The sequence below is a fragment of the Diospyros lotus genome, chromosome 2 (assembly GCF_014633365.1).
Source record: "Diospyros lotus cultivar Yz01 chromosome 2, ASM1463336v1, whole genome shotgun sequence".
Taxonomy (NCBI): Eukaryota; Viridiplantae; Streptophyta; class Magnoliopsida; order Ericales; family Ebenaceae; genus Diospyros; species Diospyros lotus.
In genome coordinates, this window is record NC_068339.1 from 14,034,591 (window position 1) to 14,055,210 (window position 20,620).

The following is a 20,620-nucleotide window of genomic DNA, read 5'->3' on the forward strand; positions in this document are numbered from 1 at the left end:
TATTTCTTGCTCTTACTGCTGCTAGTAACCGATACTTTTCTCAACTTAATGTTAATAATGCATTTTTTAATAGGGATCTTCTCAAAAAAGTTTATATGGATCTTCCCCTTGGCTATCAGCTTCCAGGGGAGACTGTTATTGCATCTGATAGCTCACAATCTAAAGACATTAAGTTTGTATGCAAATTACAGAAATCATTGTATGGTTTAAAGCAAGCTTCCAGACAGTGGAATGCCAAGTTTACTGTGTTTACTTTATTGTGGATTTATTCGATCAAAGTCAGATTACTCTTTATTCACTAATCATATGGGAGAAAATAATGTTGCTTTATGGGTTTATGTTAATGACATTATTATAACAAGCAAGAAAATTGTTCTTATTGAAGATCTAAAGAAATACTTAAGCTCCCACTTTAAGCTTAAAGACTAAGTGAACTGAAATATTTGCTTGGGCTTGAAATAGCCAGATCCAAGCATGAAATTTCACTATCTCAAAGAAAGTATACTCTGAATTGCTGGAAGACTATGGTCATTTGGGAGCAAAACCTAGTACACCTATGGAAGTAAATCATAAGCTGGTTCATACTAATATTGACTTGCTGCAAGATCCAACAACATATAAACAGCTTGTAGGGAAGTTGTTATATCTAACTCTAACAAGACCTAATATTAGCTATGTTGTTTATATTTTAACTCAATTCATGGACAAACCAGTAACAATACATTTGAATGCTGCATACTAAGTTTTGAGATATCTTAAGTCAGCACTAGAACAAGGTATACTTATATCGTCATCTTCTGATTTCATCCTAAAAGTATATTCAAATAGTGATTGGGGAGGGTGCAATGAAACAAGAAAATCCTTGACATGATTTTGTATTTTTCTTATAGATGCTTTGGTTAGTTGGAAGTCAAAGAAACAGTATACAGTGGCAAGAAATTATGTTGAAGCAGATTATAGGGCAATGGTTGTGACTACACGTGAGGTTATGTGGATGATTTATCAATTAAATGACTTCAGAATTCGTCACGAGGGATCAGTGCATTTATATTATGATAATATTTCAGCATTGCATATCTCCAAAAATTCAATGTTTCAGGAAAGAACAAAACATATTGAGTTAGATTATCATTTTGTTAGAGAAAAAGTGCCTGCAAGAGTGATAAAACAGTTGCATTTGAAGACTTCACCTCCAGCTAGCAGACATATTTACAAAGGCGTTGCATCCATCTCAATTTCACAATTTGCTGATCAAGATGAGCATTCATGACATATATGCTCATCTTGAGGGAGAGTGTTAAGAAGGCGAAAGTTGTTAAATCAATTTTTGAATATTGTTAATTAGCTAAACTAATTTCAGTTAGTTAGATTAGTTAGAAATAGAATTTTTGTTTCTGTTCTTTTTTTCCTCCTTCCTTCTGTATGTAAGTTAGTTCTGTTTTCCGTTCAATATAGTTGAGGCATTCATTTCATAACACTCTCCATGGTCATATTGCGCATATAAAGGAAGTATGGACTCAAATCAAAATATTGTGTCTATTAGCTTTGTCAGCAGAGCGACTAAACACCAACAACTTGGTGACCAACAACTTGGTGACCCCAAGGTGAGTATGGCCTGCTTAATTATTGCAAAATCCAAATGTACCATAATTATCCACGGTAACATGTAAACAGTCCCCAGGCTTGTAAACTAGGTAAAAGTTGGGTCGTAATTGGCATGGCGGCCAACCAACCACTTTCAACGATGCAAATATATCAATACAACAATGGACCCTCGTGCAAAAGAACCGCAATAATTTATCTTCTGAAGATGAGACATAGATAAAAATGAATGAAAAACTAAATTTAATGTAGCCAACTCCACATAGCGTAATAAAAACTCAGTATGTTATTTAAGTTGCGGCATATCAAACCTAAACAAAAAAGACAATGCATCTTTGAGAAAACTGATTACTGAGCCAAAAGGCTGCATCAATTACACAGCTATGGAAATCTAACAGTGGTGTGTTGGTTTACACAGCTATTTCATTTCATTGTGTATGCTGCAGTGATATTATAACTGTATCTCCCTGCACTCAATAAAATAACATTTGAAATCTCGAGCTAAAAGAAATTGCAATAGACGAATCAATTAGAAGACATGGAACACTACGGGCTTCACATAAGCCAAAGAAAAGGAAAAAAAAATGTAAGAAATAATCCATCTCAAATGAGGAAGACAGCACCTCTAGTTCTGTCGATTAACCTTCAGGTATGGCAAGGCACCAATGACATTGTTATAGTCACTGCGATCAACTTGTTGCTGCACATGACCAACGACCATCATGTCAGATAAAGGATTTTGATATATAAGATTGAGATATGATAGATGGATCAATACCATCAAAAACAAAAACTTTGTCCAGTTATTTAAATTTTCTAGTGTTTCCAAAAAGAAGAATTTGACTCAGAAGCATTACACCTAGGCTCATCTAGTCAAACAATTTTACAGTTGTTAGAGGATCAGCAGAGAAATAGGGATTTCAGGTTTGATGCCCAGAAGTAAATATTGCAGAAAAAAACTAAAAAGAAAAATGTTCTGAACTTTTTCAAGCATTATGCTCTCCTCCTTGATGTAAAGGTCACGAAAACAGCAACAGAAAGTAATCAATTAGTAATTGATATTCTATAACAAGTTCGAATAGTAATTCCATTTGCTGTTCTTCTGTTGCATGCATAACAGAATACGGTAAGAATGCTGTTATGCTGATAAGATTTTCCTTGAAATCTTCAGAGACTTGTGAAATAAATTTTCCAACAAGTGACGTCCCAAGTTACTATTGCCACTCCCATCCCATAGCTTATTATTGACCTCTCAATATGCGTATCAAGGAAGACTATTAACATATTAATGTCTGAAGCCGAGACCAAATTAGCTAGAAAGACCACACCCCCAAAGAGGCACTAGGCTTTTGAACCCTCCAAACAAGTAAGTTGCCTAAAGATCACAACCATTACCCAAGTTATTACAAAGCATCTTACAATCCAAAAACTCAATCCAGTTATCGTGAAATTTCCCACCAAATAACTACTAGAAAGTAGAAACTCAAGGAATTCTAGCTTTCAGTACTTTTGTGCCATAACCATGTAAGAGATTTCAAGTATCTTGCCTTTTAGGACTTGAATAGTGATCGCCTAAATAAGCAAGGAATGTCACTTCAGAAAAGGAAGCAACAAGAAACCACCAGTAGACCAAATCCAGGAAGTGGAAGATCTGGTTTACCCACCCACCCCCCAATTTGTTCCTTATCAGCAACAGGATGTCATTTATCAAGCAGTTGAATAACTAGAATCCTCCCAACATAACATGCTAACAAAATCACAAATTTGAAGTGAATATGAATGCAATTAATTTTCATACCAGGAAGAGACGGCATGCTGTACAGAAATCTGAGCCAAATAATCTGTCAAACAAAAGGGGCTTATAATATCCAACCACCATCTTTTTCAATAAGAATATCCCAGCACCACTTACATCCCAGAATTTCACTCGCCAAAAACTTTGAAAAGATAATATCTTTAAAAAACAAATACCAATGATATCCCAATTCAAATTACTGCTAAAATTAAGAGTAAGAATTCATGCCATAGGGCACCGATAAGCCTCTAAGACATCTTTATCTTCTGCAATAGTAACCAGATAACAGTCCTTAAGAGCATTCTCTCCATGTCCTTAACCAGCAATGTATTGCTCATTTAACCATACTTCTTTGCTAAAAGAAAGTCTAGCTAAGGTAATAAAGAATAAACTTCATACCTATCCAACAACCGTAGCTATCAGCAACAAAACAAAATCCAGGTTATCTTATACGGAATGTGCAAGACATGTCAGGTACCCTTGATGCACATGACATAAGTTGACAGGGTGGGATGGCTCCAAATTACAAGCCTCGCACATTTTTTACTGGCATTTCTCAACAAGACTTACAAACAAATGAAAAACAAAGGCCACATAAATATGCTGCATGCTTCTCTAAAATTTTCCCATGGCTTACATGGATATCTTAACATATATGGCATTTGGTTGGTGGATTTTGCGCAGCAGTTTCATTTCATCTCAAGCCCGATAATCTCAAGTTATATATTAGCTATAAATCTAATTAGGGAGAACTTGATTGTACAATATTATATATAGCGCTCAAATATTAATGTAACCAAAAGCATCAGACTTCATCAGTCAACAAGCTCTGGCTCCTTCTCATGCCTAGACAAACTAAACCAGCATCTTTCTGTTTCCTTGCATTCTAGATTATTTCTCCTTGTACTCATAATATTTTCTCAAACTTATACAATTAGAAGCCTCTCCACTTAACTATAAACCAATGTTCTGAAACCCAGATGGGGCATCAAACCAGAAATGGGAGACGGCCAAGGGTCAATAGTCTGACCAGAGTTGAACCTAGGTCAAACTCAGATTTATTTTTATTAAATAAATAATAACATCATAATTAAAACTTAGATCTAAAAATAAAAAAAATAAAAATCCATAACATAATCCTATAATACATTTAAAAACTTATTAACATTCTCCAATAATTAGAAAAGTCCATACAAACAATATCAAAACAAATTTAGGATGAAAATAAAATAAAACCCAGGATCAAATATTGAAAGTACAAATTAAAAGTTACAAAAAAAATTTGTTCATGCATCAACAATATCCAAATTACATATCATTATAAATGTTTTTATTGCGTTCTTGTCTTTTTATGTTAAAAATCAAACTATCTAAATGATAGATGGTGTATAAAGAGCCGGCAACAAATCCTTCTAGATCTCACAAATTATTGTTACCTTCTCTAACATCTAAAACAAAAATTAAAATGTAAAAGGGAAAAAAAAGTAAAACATCCAACCAGTTGAACCAAGCCAGTCCATTTGATTCCTGGTACAACCAGTCGGTTCAGCAGTTAATCAGTTGGTTTTTTGCTGCCAACCGGCTGTCCGTTAACCAGCTCTGGTTTCTCTGGTTGAACCCAGCCAATCAAATCCAATTCTCTCAATGCTGGTAAAAACCATATTCACCATGTCATGCAAGAAGACATCCTTGTTGAAACTATTTTGGTCTAGTTCTAGCCACTGCTCTATCAAAGCTATAAACAACATACCAAGCCCTAATCAGGTTACACCATAAAAAATACAACAGTTACTTTTTAACCAGTAAAGAATTTCAACAGACCCAAATTAGCTGCCTTGTTTAAGGCCATCAAGCACAATAACCTTGACCTTGACTTTGTTCAATGCTTCCAGCTTAGAGTAGACAAAAATCTATTTACCCTAATGACCTCCAAAATAAGACATAAAGAAACATGGATTGAAATCCAAACCAACCTTCATCTCTGACACGGGGGGCTTCCAACTTTTGAAACAAAATTCATCAATTTAACCCACCCAACATAAATCATTTGCGAAATGCTACCCAATTAGGAACCCATAGCATAGAGCTTCAGGCTTCAATTCCAGCGGGACACCCCACCCTCCAAAAGAAAAAAGAAACACCATTTGTCGGATTTGAGTCCTCCCCCTGCCTCAAAAAGGCCGCAATGACCTTACCCCTTAAAGATGTAAAAAAAAACGTAAGAAGTATTGATTCACTATATTTCTTGGCACTTGAAATGGTTCCCAACCTTGGAGTCCACACTTAAAAACAAAGCAAGTACCAAACAACCCAATAAATTAGATTCAAATTTTCATTTCTAAACAATCAGAAGTAAAAAGAAGTGAAAGTTGATAGAAATAAAACCCAATGAACGTCTCCTTGAGACCATACAGGAAAAAACAAAAGTATGCACAAATAAGAGAAGTGTGAGAATTCGAAGGCCAACCATCTTGGAGAGGCGCGATCTCCTCTTGGCATTTTTCTTCCTGAGCAAGTGTTGCTTCCCGGCTCTCCTCCTCATAATCTTGCCACTACCCGTCACTCGGAACCGCTTTGCCGAAGCCTAAACTCCAAATTCGACTCAAATAAGCCCTCAATTCTCTCGATTATCTATAGAATAGCATAAATCTACAGAAATACCTTGTGGGTTTTCATTTTGTAGGCTTTGGCGGAGACGATAGTGAGAGATTGGGGGTATTGAGAGAGAGAGGGCAGCGTAGAGACTCTGCGAGGAAGAAGGGGAGCAAAGCCAGAGAGGCTGTGAGAGGAACTGAGGCGGAGAGAGGGTTTCTTGGGGAATGGTGGAAGCGGAACAATGGCGGGAGAGATGCGAAGACTAGAAGAGGGAGTTAAGGACGAGAAGCTAAGGGCGAAAGAGAATAAGGTTGTTGAAGATGCCATGGTTGTCGTCGTCCTCTTTCTTCCTTGGGTTGGTTGTTCTGTGCCTGTGTGTCTACGGCTGACGTGAAAATTTGGTTGGGAGCCGAAGGAATGGATAAGAGTTGGGAGTGCTCGTGGATTGGGTGAACTTTTGGTTTGAAGAGTAATTCTTTGATGGGTGGTCCTCCTCCTAAACAATGGTTTTGGTGCCCAAGAGTGATTGAACTTTGTTGGTAAAATTTGATTTTTATCTAACTTTTAAATTAGTGTATTCATATTTTTGTTGCTAGTGTTATTATTCGAGATAAATTCCAACATAAATATTTGTTGTTTGTATTTATATTGTCTGATATATACATACAAAGAGATAAAACTCACGTATTTTAATATGATACAACATAACATTTCACTAAATTTTAAAGAATTCACTTGTAAAAGAGAGAAATATGTGTGTTAAATGTATTCTTATGTTTAATCATTTTGAGATTTTGAAAACATTTGCCTCTATAGAAAAAAGATAGTAAAAATATTTCCCACTCAAACCAAACTAATTGTGACCATCTCAATATGTTAAGTTAGGAACAAAATGAAAAGAAAATGATAACAAAGATGATAGGTCACTATTGGTCAAGTTTGAAGTTTAAAGTTGTTACGGTCCACTGTAAGATATGAGACTTATCTCATTTCAAAAATTTAGACTCTTGACATGGAATTTATAACCTCTTGAATATCCTTTCCTTGATAGCAAGTTTTTATGAGTAAATTCTACACAGAGGGTTATAACAGTGGTATTAGAACTGGCCTCATATCTCCCAATTACAATCACGCAGCGACTAAGGTGACATCGGCATTGCAGTATTCATTCGGGACTAGTATTAGCTAGTGTACAATCTATTGTCATGAGCGTTAGGCTACGGAGCATGATGGTATGTTATGGTCCACTGTAAGGTATGAGACTTGTCCCACATTAAAAGTTTAGGCTCTTGTTGTAAAGTTTATAACCTCTTGGGCACCTTCTATTTGACAACTAATTTTTTAGGGTAAATTCTACTCAAGAGGTATAATAGTAGTATCAAAGCCGACCCCATGTCTTCTAGCTACAATCGTGAGGCAACAAAGGTGACACTAGCATTATAGTGTTTGTCCATAACTAATCTTGACTAGTGCATAACTTGTCGTCGTGAGAGCCATACTACAGAATGTGATGATATGTTATGATCATTGTAAGGCATGAGACTTGTCTCACATCAAAAATTTAGATTCTTGATATCTTCTCTTTGATAGCTAATTTTTAGGAGTGAGATTGCAAAGTATGGGACTTATCCCACATCAAAAATTTAGACTCTTGATATAGAGTTTAAAACATTTTAAGCACCATTATCTACAAGTAGCATTTGAGGGTGAAGTCTACTCAAAGGGTTATAACAAAAGTTTGATAATGCTGCTAGTTCAATTGATAAGAAAACATATATTTTTTCTACTCACTCCATTTAGCCAATACCAAAACACTTAATTATATGGCAAAATAAAATTATTCTTTACTAAAGAAGAGACGTAGGAAATTGAAATTATTGCTACGGAAAACAAACAAAAAAATAAAATTATTTTCAAATTAATTAAAATTATTCTTTCTAAAATACATTTTAAAAATGATTCTCATGACAACAAAAATATCATAACAATACTAAAGGAGTACCTTTGCCAAGAGTTACTGATAACAAAATTTTATTGGGTTGTAACTGATTTTGAAGCTACTCTGTGATGTCGAAAGGCCCATAAACTTTCCAAGATGAATGTGCTCATCAGCTGCATAAAACAGCTCAAAAGGTAGCTCGTTCCCATAGACTATAAATTCTTTAAAATCGTAGTTAAAAGATGGAGAAAAATTAGAATATCGCTGCAAAAATATAAGTAGAAAATCAGACATTTTCCCATTTGGAGGGGAGATTAGTTGGCAAGATATATGCATCCGTTTCCTTCCATTCCACAAATTAAAAGAAATTGTAACAAAATGTAGAGAGTCAAATCATTTCTCTTTCTTTTCCCTCCCTACAAGAACAAATATGTCTCAAGCTGCCATTGTTTAACTCAGTAGAACAAGATTCCAACAGTTAAAAGGAGATTGATAGAAGAAAGCAGAATGCTGAGGTAAAATTAGCAAAATGCCGTCTGGAGGTAGCACTACCTAAAAGAAACAGAAAATCCAGTATCAACGGAGATACAACAGAAGCAACAATGTCACTCAACATGTCCTGTCAATGATGATGGGGCAATAGATCAAGCAAACTAAACTACAGCTGCTGCATGCAATTTTCTTTTAACATGCCCTGAAACAAGATCAGACAGTTCCTAAAATACACTTGCTTTTCAGAGGTAGACGCATTCCAGTGCCCCTGGAAGCACCATTTGTGCTACATGTAATGAAAATGTAACTATAAGCCTTAGATATGGGTTGCGGTTTATCTAAAGTATATACCGGTACAAAATGCCGTCAGTTGCTGTGTTCACCTTCCAAGATCATGGTGTGCCAGTAGTAGAGCAGAGCTTCATCACTCCTTAGATACACGAACCTTGAGTTCTTTATCACAAATCCAGAAATTATGGCCTTGCCAAAATGGCTATGGACTCCCATTCTAAGCTACATACAACATCCTGTTATGTCAACAGATAAAACAATTAATTAAGTTGCACCTCATGTATATATAATAAAGCAAGTTGATCAATCCCAGAGAACCAAAAAGCGACTTCCAATCCATTTTTAACCGAGTACTCACCGCAGGGTTCTGTCGGTCTATGTCAAAGCTGTTGATGGCACACGGTTCTGCTAAGAGCTCAACGGGTTCCTGACCTATAAGTTTGAGTGATAACGGTTAGTCTGTTTAAGTCCTTGTAAACTCGGTTGCCAATTGTCTGACTTATTATTATGGTTGGTATTATTGCCAGAAACAGAAAAACGTGAAGTATGAATCCTGTGAAAAAATTGTCGGTTCCATGTCTGACATGTATCTAACATGCACACTGATCAGACAAGAAAAAATAGCACCAAACATGCCTAATGCTTTATCCAATAGTCATGAATGATTAGACACAATAGACTAACTTACACTAGTAGAAATAGAACCAGAATTCCAGGATTCCTTAATTGAAGGGCATAAAAACTTTTGTTCTTCTCTATTTTATTTAATCTTTATTTTTACCCTCAGAGGATTAATGAATTTACAAGACTGTAATAACATATTGGTTATGATATTCTCTATTGACTTATTGTTTTTTCCTTTCCTGATGGATGATGGATTATTGACAGAGATTTACATTAACATATAAATAGAAACACGTTTTAAATTTACAAGTTAAATGGTAACTTCATGTCAAATTAGTGTTTTTTTTCCCAATAAATGTTTGGTGGTTCACCTACATTTTATATGTATATAAATTATTTTTTCAGCGTCATATCTCCATCATATTTAAATCTCAATTTTGTGCTGAGTTCCCTTATCTGTGATAATATGTCTGTACTTGCATCCACACTTCCACTGTTCCACCCACAACCCGCCCCCTCAAAAAGTAAAAATATAACAATAAACAAAATGGATTACCGCCTTGTCAATAATAGTTTATCATTCAAAACAGAATCAGGAGCAAGCCTCATACCTTCTTCAATGACAGCGAGGATGCCATCTTCTGAGCAGATCATAACCGGTAAAATCCGTGAAGAGTTGTTACCAATGTTTAAAGAACGCATATAACCATCAAAATGGACTTCCCAGACTTCACTTTCAGCTGGTGATGAGTTCTCCATCTCAACTGCCGTAGCCGCAGATAAAATTACAGGCTGCTGTGGCCACCGGAGATCCCATGCAAATACAGTACCAGAGGAGCCTCCAGCCTTCAAATAAACCAACATAATATATGATTGACCTTGATCGTTTTATTTCCTTTTTTTTATATTGATGACTTATAATCGACATTGAACCTTTCTCAAGTAAGAACTTAATCATCACAGAGCATAGAATCAGAGGATATTAAAACAGAAAATATCTTTAGTTAAGCAATATGCTTGAGAAAATATCTCCACTTCGGTAATGTAGAATAATTTCTTATGCTGACAACAACCAACTTGATCTTTGATAATCACTTGATTTTTGGGATAGCATGTATAAAGACAAGGTGAAACAGGAAAATTCAACGAGCCTTGCTACTTTGCCCGAGAGCCTAATAGAGAGGCTTACCAAGAGGGGCCAAAATGACAAAAATGCCCCCTTGCCTGCAACCTCCCCTCTCCTCTCTCTCCCTTTCCCATGGACGCCGCCGCCTCGCCTCATGCTGACCTGGATGTAGCAACGGTCGGCACGAGGCAAGGCAGCGAGGAAGGCGACAGTAGGAGCTGGAGCTTACTGGAGGCAGTGGCCATGGGAAGGGGAGAGAGAGGAGAGGGGAGGTTGTAGGCAAGCAGGCAAGGGGGCATTTTTGTCATTTTGGCCCCTCTCAATAAGCCTCTCTGTGAGGCTCTCGAGCAAAGTAGCATTAACCAAATTCAACATTCTTAGACTTCAGTGATACAACATTTAAGAAGCATCATGTAACTCTTCTACGTGTCTTATGCAATATGGGAAATATCATAGTAAATGGCAAGATAAACCAACTCAAAAAGACTCATTTAATAGCACTGTCAGTTGTTTTGTTTTTTCTCTGTTTCAGTTTTTTTTTTTCTTTTGTACTCTACCTTTAGTTCATAACAGGAAAGGAGACGGGAGGAGAACACACAAAACAGTTCACTATCAAGCCTTAATTCCACCAGCTGGGGTTGCCTATTCAAGACGTTTGATCCACTGAGCTTTACACTGGCTGTTGGCTACCTAATGCAACCCCTCCTCTATTTGGGCTTCAGAGTTCAGACCGGCTATAAATCAAAACCCACAGGCGTATTTTCTAAACAGATAAAAATAAAAATAAAAAAATAGACAAAAAATAGCACTAGTTTTAATATATATATATATATTTTAAAAGCAGAAGCAACAGTTCTTACCTATCTAGCATTCTCCCTCACAAGCAGAACCACTGGTGTGCTCAACAGTTCTTATACTGCTATTGCTTGTACCCAATTTAACATTGCTCTGTCTCTCTATAGAAGCTACTTGAAAGATAATAATTTTCTGTGTGAGAGGAGACGTGTGAGGGAGGATGCTAGATCGGTAATTTTTTCAAAAGGATGTTATTTTGGTAATTCTTAAAAAATTAAAAATAAAATAAAAACAAGAAAACATGTTCAATAATCTCCTATCATAGTATTTATTTTTATTTTATTGGGTACATATATCATTAACCTATATCACTTTCTAGTGTTGCTAGTTTTAACAATGCTAATATAGGTTATTTTCAATTGATTAGATCATTAACAAACTATATTACTATATCACTATTAGAACTATATTCAATCATTTCAATCAACATCTATTAACAACATAAATGATATAATATTAATGTCAAAAAGTGCTTCTACTTCCTTATATTCCATCATATCCCAATTATATAATGCTATGGTCATTAATATCAAAATATTCCAAATAGCAATAGTAAGAACATATGAATATAACCTCTGAACAAATCAATATATTGTTCTGTAATATTTCCAATCAACTCTCCTTTCTAGTGTGTTATGTTTTTCCAAGTTCTGTTTCTTGAATTTTTGAACATAATCAATTCATCGTCCAAAGTTTTTGTTTTTCTTTATAAAAAATTGAACACAAACAGAAAATAGAGGAAAAGAACTAGGGACCCTAAGATGTTGATTATATGCATGAACATGACGGGAGCAGAAACAGACCGGACTGCTCTAAATCTTTAACAAGAATCAAAACCATGTCCACAAATGTATACAGGAATTGAATTATGGACTTTATATCTACAAGTTTCAGCAACAGGAGTTACAAAACTAGAGCAGCATGAGGTTGTTGGAATTTTACCAGTCAAACACCTTGCAATGTTGATATGGCATACATTTCAATTAGATGTGTTCATAGCACACATGAGACATGACAGGAAGTCTCCTGATCGTATCCCATTCATTATTCTTTTATATGTTTACCTGGTCATTACCATACTGTTCAGCGGCTTAGACAAAAAAAAGCCACAAAAACTTATGCCAATTTATAAACTAAATACAAAATAACTATTATCATCAAAATAATTGGAAGCAAGACCAAAGATTGGAGTGAAGAGGAAAAGTAAAAGCTAAAACAGCATCTTACAAGGCAAGTGTGCTTGCGTGATGGATGAATATCAATGGAGTGTACAATTCCAGAAGTAGTTCCAACAGACCTACAACATCATAACAAAATTATTTTTACATCACAACTAAAACAAGCCACAAGAGAGAGAGAGAGAGTTGTTGTGCTATCTTTGACCCCAAGTGCAAGGATACACAGATACTACTGTGAAGACTGGGCAAGATACACATTGGTTTTAAAAAAATAATAATTTGTTGAGTAAAAAGGCATATAAAGACTGAAGATCACCTTAAGCTGGAAAACCTTCTACAGGAATAATACATATAAGCATAAACAAAAGGCTCATCACGAAAATGAATAAAAAGGGTAAAATACGTGGTGCAGAATGAATACAAAAAGGGAGACAAAGTTATCTCACATTTGGCCATGAATGAAATGCTCTACACCCTCAAAACCCAACATCCATAAATATGGTAAGCTCATTATAGCAGAGCAAAACACATGAAAACCTTATTGCTTTCACCAATCCTCCAAGTAGTAATAGTCATGTACTCATATAGCACATTTCTACCAAATAGATACCTTCACTTTTCAACATTTTTATAATAATTCTCGCCAACACACACTCAATTCTCCCTCAAGACAAATACTATCTCTCACTCACAGTTAGAACAATAGGAATATAAGAAATTAACACAGAATCAAACCACACACACACAAGACAAATGATTTATCCTGGTTCAAAACTCCTAGAAGGAGAACCTACATCCAGACTGATATGACTTTGCTCTTCACTATCTTTAAACCGAAACAAAGATTACATGCACTGATTTCTCTCCCAGCCCTATTACCAAGCTGCACTACCCAGAGATAACAAAGTGATACCCCTTACTCTCACGCACATACCTAGCACATTCTCTTTCCATAAGATAGATCGCAAAACTAAATGAGAGCGATAAGACTCCCAAACCCTTCTATTTATAGACTATAGAGGGTGCGATTTACAAGGAGTCTATTTAACTGCCTGCAGTTACAAATATATCCCTAACTAACAGACTTCTAAGACTTAATCTAATACCTTCTAATCATCCTTACTCTCCCGTGTCTAATCCTTAGGCAAATATTTCAACAATTTTAATTAAGCAAACAAACTTTCATATCATAACACTTGGGTTCTATATTTAGAACCGCTGCCAACACAATGTTAAAACATTTCATAGACATGGTAAGAGCAGACAACAGGAAAAATATCCATGTTCTTTTATATTTCTAATGGCTTGAGAAAGCTAGTTTGTGGTGATGATCCAAGTGTCTAAGAAGGTTTAAGGCAAATGTATCCATTAAGCAGTATCTCCTGCAAATTTGCATCTCCTGATATATCATTCTACACCAATGGCAAACATGTGGATTATCTAGATAGCAGAGACTTTCTATGGATGCTATACTAGTGTACAGAACATATAAAACACAAATATACCTTGCACACACCGGGATACATGTTGGGTATGCCAAATGGCATTCCTTAATTGTTTTTATTATTTTTTCATTTCTATATATGTCATAGAAGCACAACAGACACACATGTCAATGGTCTGGACATGTACAAACCCGTGAGTCCATGAGTTGCACTCACTTCAAGACATGAAAGTTTATAGAAATTTAAAACTTAATTACAAAAACACAAATACAAATAGTTCATGGGTAAGAAATTAAAAAAAAAAAAACCACACAAACACACACAATTGAACCCTAATTTTGATAAAAAAAAATACATCTACGGATGTGAAAGGAAAGTAAATCTCTGTTCTCCATTCCTCCGTCCCCCCCTCCCCTTCCCTCTCTCTCTATGGGTCACTCATTCCCCCTCAATTTCTTTTTAATGAAATGGTGACAGATGTGCTGCAAGTGATAAAATGAGCTCAAGAATACATGAAATGATTATGTGACAAGGTGACAGCATTATTTATACGTCAATTGCCATACTGAAAGCATCAGGAAGCTTTTCAGCCTCCTTGGCAGCAGCATTCATCCTGAAAAGAAAAAAAAAAACATCTTTCCTAAGTGGCTAATGCCACTTAACTTTTAAGATGTTCATGGCATTTGAATTGTTAATATTAAACATATGAGTAATCAAGCCAGTTAAAATGGGAAGGGATCCATGTAGTTTTTGCTATAAGTGTTGTCCAAAAAAAAATCCTTAGGATGTTTCCTGTCTGAAACAGAATTAATTGAAACTTGAACCGAATACAATCAAGCCAAAGATCAAAAGTCCCACAAAGCATGCTACCCCTACACATAGTTTTTCTATAAAGCTCTACAATGTCACATAACTTATCCATCCTTGCCCATCCAAGTTCTAATACAATGGGCCTAAGCAAACATGGGGATACTTGAAATGTACAACTTGAAGCTCTCCACATAACTACTCAGATCGTCTCCAAAAGTAAATTGCTTCAAAGGGCGCAAAAGTGAATAACCCTGTGCATACCATGAAGTAAATGGAATTATAAGGGAAAAAAGGACCAACAGTGCATCCTATGAGGAGAGTGGATAAAATGGAACAGGTATCTAGCATAAAAAGTAGAGGAAGACCAAGAAAAAATTGACAAAAACACAAAGGTATGACATTAGCTGTAAGGGTCTAGCACTTGCAAAAGATAAAGTCATAGATGGAAACAACTGGAGAAATAGAATTTATGTAACCAATCATATGTAGTAGAATAAAGACCTAGTATGTTATTATAGTGCTGTACATCTATGCTAAACATAAGCAATCAAATGCGACTTTCTCACCAGTTAGCCTTGAACTCAGAAGCTGGCCCTCCGGGCCTCTCTCGTAAATCCCACCACTGAAGACCAAACCCCACCCCACCGGTGGCAAACTCCGTCGGCGACGCCCACTTCACCGCCGTAAAAGACGCCAACCCGTCGCAATCGAAAATGCAACGGTGGCTCGACCTCGAATTGCCGATACTAACTAAATTCACCCTCCCATCCTCCCCAACAGTAACGAACTCTGACGCACTTTCCTGCACGTCACAAAATGAAATGGCTCCATGGTGCAGGGAATCGTCAGGCACCGTGACCTCCGATCTGATCGAGCCATCGACCGCGTCGGGGAACAGGACGTGCAGCCGACCGGCGAGAGTGCAAGCAGCAACGAGGGGTTTTTGGAAGACCTGAGAAACTCTGAGCGAGGAAATTCTTGAGGGCGAGGACCATGACGATTGGAGGATTGGATTAGCTGGATTTGATTGGTCGAGTGAATGGATTTCGATGGCGGAGGCATCGGAATCAAAGTCGAAGACGGCGGCGGCGAAGTAGCGATCGAAGGCGGAAAGCGCCGGAATCCAGCGAACTTCGTCGATGTACTTGGATTGAGGGAGCCTGTGGACATGGACGGTCTGTGCATCGCCATTCACTGCCATTGCCAGGGTTTTGGAGGGTTTTTCTGGTTTCCCAGCCAGAAAGGAGCACAGCGCGTGCGTATTTCCAAATGTTAGGGGATTTTAGCCTTTTATTTATTATTATTATTAACTCTCTGTTTTTTGGGCTGAGAGGGATATTATCTTTTTACTTATTATGGTAAATTATTAAAAAGAAAAAGTGTTAAACTTTTACTAAGTTTTTCAATTTAAAATCTAATTTTAATTTTGTTACTAAAAATATCTAATTTTATAATTTATTTTAATTATATATTATCATCTAATTTTATTAATATTAATTATTAATTGATGACACGATTGTTACATAAATAACAAACAAAAAAATATAAACCTCTTATCCACACATTAAAAGTAATAATTGATTTTCTCAACGATGATAAATAACTACTAAGATTATGTTTAATAATGTTAAAAATAAAATTTTCAGAGGTGATAATCGTCAATGTAACTTATGGACATAGCTTACAAATTATAAGTTTTAAGAGGGTTTCTAGAAAATAAAATATGATTTTTGAGATATATTAAAAAGTTGAGTTTTAACTTAAAGTTAATTTTCTTCTTTTGTTTATAATTGGCTATTACTTTTTGGAGACATTCATGTTAAACTCATCGATCACAAGTAATGACTTATAAATCATATGTCTTGTTTTGGGGCATTTATATGTCTTGTTCAGAGTTACAAATCTATTAGTATAATCATTTGAAGCAGATATAATTATTATCAGGATTGGTTACAATCAAATTTGCTAATAAATTAGTGACACTTTCTTTGGTGGAACAACGAAAAATATAAAACTAGGATAATACTCAATAAGAGATTAACAATTTTGAAATTAGTTTCTAATCACATGATTAACATTCATTCTATTTATATATATATTATAACAAAACAGTCGTCAAAATTTTTTCCGCCCATTTCCAATTACTATTTAGATATTTTACTATATTTTTTAATTTTTTTGCTTACCCGAAATGGAATTTTTATAAGTCATTAATTAAGTCTAAATTTGTGAAAATCATGTAGTTCTTGGAACACGTAAATATATATTTTTATTATTAAATAGTGTTTGGAGAATGTGTAAGTATGCTGATATATGAAGAGACAAAATTTAATTTATTATATTAATTTTTAAATATTAACATAAAATTTTAATTGAAATAAATTACAGAAAAATGAGATTTTTTTAAATTGGGAGAACTCTTAAGATATCAGGTAATACCATTGAATACCGACTGCCAAGTAAATTTTTTATTTTAATTTAATTATATATATAGTTTAATTAATTTAAATTTATTTTTTTATAATTTTAAATGTTATAATTTTATATATAACTTAAATGTTATAATTTCATTTTTTAACTTTATTTTTTTTATTACTTTCTTAAAAATGTGACATGTTTTAAATGTGATAATTGATTGCTAGAGGGAATATGTAAAGTCATGTATGGATAATTAATTTTAAAATTTTGATTATTATTATTTATGTAATTAATTTATTATTTAAATTATCTTTATTTTATATATAGTTTAATTATTTTAAATTTATTTTTTTATAATTTTAAATGTTATAATTTTATATATAACTTAAATGTAATAATTTTATTTTTTAACTTTATTTTTATTTGTTGTTTTCTTAAAAATGTGGCATGTCTTAAATGTGGTAATTGATTGTTAGGAGAAATATGTAAAGTCATGTATGTATAATTAATTTTAAAAATTTGATTATTATCATTTATATAATTAATTAATTATTTAAATTATCTTTATTTTATATAGTTTAATTAATTTAAATTTATTTTCTTATAATTTTAAATGTTATAATTTTATATATAACTTAAATATTATAATTTTATTTTTTAACTTTATTTTTTTTTGTTTTCTTAAAAATTTGATCTGTCTTAAATGTAGTAATTAATTGTCAAGAGAAATATGTAAAGTCATATATGGATAATCAATTTTGAAAATTTGATTATTATTATTTATATAATTAATTGATTATTTAAATTATTCTTATTTTATATATAGTTTAATTAATTTAAATTTATTTTTTATATTTTTAAATATTATAATCTTATATATAATTTTAATATTATAATTTACTTTTTAACTTTATATTTTTTATTACTTTTTTAAAATTTGATCTATCTTAAATGTGGTAATTGATTATAGAAGAAACACGTAAAGTCATGGATAATTAATTTTGAAAATTTGACTATTACCATTTATATAATTAATTGATTATTTAAATTATCTTTATTTTATATATAGTTTAATTAATTTAAATTTATTTTCTTATAATTTTAAATATAACTTAAATGTTATAATTTTATTTTTTAACTTTTTTGTTTTTACTTCTTTCAAAATTTGACCTATCTTAAATATGGTAATTAATTATTAGGAGAAATATATAAAGTCATGTATGGATAATCAATTTTGAAAATTTAATTATTATTATTTATATAATTAATTAATTATTTAAATTATTTTTATTTTACATACAATTTAATTAATTTAAATTTATTTTTTATAATTTTAAATGTCATAATTTTATTTTTCAACTTAATTGTTTATTGTCATTTATTTAATTCTCTTTTTTCCCATTGGTCTACTCCGAAGATGTGCTATATGTTGGACTTGGGGAAATTAAATATAAATTAAATTTGTATTTTGAAAATTATGTTAAGTAAGATTTAGATTGTGTGGCAAAGCATGGGAAAAAAAGGGAAACTTAATGGTGACATATGATTTGATAAATTGAGAGAAATTGGAGAATTTGAAGGAAGAAAAATTAATAAAAGAAAACAAATATTTGTCTCTTCTTCCTCTTCATTCCCGTTCAACACTTTCATTTCCTCTCTTCTCCTTTCTCAATTCTTCTTCTTAAATTTTCTCTTATTCTTTATTTTTATTTAGTAAATTTTAACCGTTTTTTTTTATCCAGTTTGGTCTTCTGATGTAACATAGCACTACTATTATGTCAAGTGAGTGATATGAATGCAACTAGGAAAAATTAGGGCTTGAAGGTTCGTGTGGTACGCACATATGAGACAAATACATGTGAAAATTAAAAATAAAAACGTCTACCCTTGAATACATATTTTAGAATAAAGAGGTTGATTATCGTTTATTCTTTTTTTTTTCTGTTATCGTGTAATTTTTGTATTTTTTTACGCATTGCGTATTGTATTACATGTTAATTTAGGTTTATTTTTTACATGATTTCGGGATAGAGTTATGTGCTTTTTATTGTTCGTCTACCCTTGAATGTATGTAAGGAAATCTTTTAAAATTTGTAATTCTTTTGTTGTATTCTCATGATTGTAACATGATTATTTTATTTAATTTTTACTTTTTTATTATAATTTTTATTTATTGTAACTACTAAATTATACAATTTTCGCTTTAACGATTTTTTTTTTTTTACAATATCCATGCATCGCATGGGTTATCCACTAGTTTGTTTTTATAATACATTAATAAGTATTAATTAATTGCATGTCTTTAATTATCTTTACATTCTCTATCAACTCCTTGATAATAATTTAGAATTCATAAAGGTGATTGCATTAGTAAGACTTTGAACCACATAATCATCCATCCAAGTATTGACAAAAAAAAAAAACCTCCAAGGCATAGGTCGAGCACGCTATATCCCGGGTTCACTCTGATAGATTGTGAGTTTAATCTTCGCGCTGCACAATAAAGTAAAATCGCATACCTACGATTTATCTTTTTTACTGAAATCAAGAGCAAGAGCGATAAAAGTCGCACAAAAATGATCACCTCAAGTATTGACAAAGATAAAATAACGTATCACTTTAGCTTAAATAAATTTTTCAAAAAGTTGATAGATAAGAGGAAGTCATATTTGTTGGGTTTTCTTTTTATGTGAAGGAGGACTTAAGGTAGTTTGTTTGGGTGTTTATATTTAAGTCCAAATTATTTGGTAGTTTACAGAAAGTCCTTTTTGTCCACTTGTTGTACGGGTTATCTTCAAGTGAATGGAGGGCTGGAGTTATAGAATTGGTGCATCCAGCAAACTTTAAGTGGCTAATCAGAGATCAATCAATGATGCGATTGAGTCAAAATTTGGTGTGCATATAGAGCACATATTAAAGTTTATGTTGAGCAGTGGGATTATGGACTGGTTCACTGTAACTTCCTGTGTGAATAGTAGCCACAAATTTGGTCAGATTTTTTCAATTTTCTAATTTTCTGAGATTAATTTCTTTGATGTTTAAATTGACATTGTGTACTCATTATGTGAGTTTGAACAAGTCTTTTTAACCTCTTTGATTATACTGAAGCTCTTGATGGACTCTTAGTCCCATAATTTTTCCTCTTTGATTTGGAGGAGTTTTCCAAGCAAAAATCTTGCTTGTTTTGTGTCTGGTTGTACTTTTTGCTAGTCTTCAATATTATTTGTTAGAGTTGTAATTTCCTCCTCTTAAGTTCAATCAATTGTATAAGTTGATTTACAAATGGTATTAGAGCCAAGTTTGTTGATTTTTTTTTTTTTTTGTTAAATGATATAGGGAAATACATGTACAATGATTAGTTTGAATGGCACTAATTATCATGTGTGGAAAGAAAAGATGAAAGATGTCTTGTATGTGTAAAGTTGGCACTTACCCATGTTTGTTATTAAG

General features: G+C 33.3%; 2 protein-coding genes across 3 annotated transcripts; both read right to left on the reverse strand.

Annotated features, from left to right (window-relative positions):
- Positions 1-1,936: 1,936 nt before the first annotated feature.
- Positions 1,937-6,448, reverse strand: LOC127793884 (50S ribosomal protein L35, chloroplastic). The gene is made up of 4 exons (XM_052324660.1): positions 6,059-6,448; positions 5,865-5,981; positions 2,226-2,302; positions 1,937-2,069 (listed from the first exon to the last, which is right to left on the reverse strand). The coding sequence occupies exons 1-3, from the start codon at positions 6,317-6,319 to the stop codon at positions 2,228-2,230; spliced, it is 453 nt and encodes a 150-aa protein (XP_052180620.1). The 5' UTR covers positions 6,320-6,448; the 3' UTR covers positions 1,937-2,069; positions 2,226-2,227.
- A 1,794-nt stretch (positions 6,449-8,242) lies between these two features.
- Positions 8,243-16,012, reverse strand: LOC127796060 (nuclear pore complex protein NUP43). Of its 2 annotated transcripts, XR_008021911.1 has the most exons (6): positions 15,319-16,012; positions 12,547-12,616; positions 9,950-10,184; positions 9,073-9,146; positions 8,775-8,950; positions 8,243-8,483 (listed from the first exon to the last, which is right to left on the reverse strand). XR_008021911.1 is itself a non-coding variant. In XM_052328111.1 (5 exons), the coding sequence occupies exons 1-5, from the start codon at positions 15,951-15,953 to the stop codon at positions 8,897-8,899; spliced, it is 1,068 nt and encodes a 355-aa protein (XP_052184071.1). In that variant the 5' UTR covers positions 15,954-16,012; the 3' UTR covers positions 8,243-8,896. The 2 variants fall into 2 exon arrangements, 1 of the variants encoding a protein (XP_052184071.1); XM_052328111.1 differs by having other exon boundaries at positions 8,243-8,950.
- Between the last annotated feature and the right edge of the window lie 4,608 nt (positions 16,013-20,620).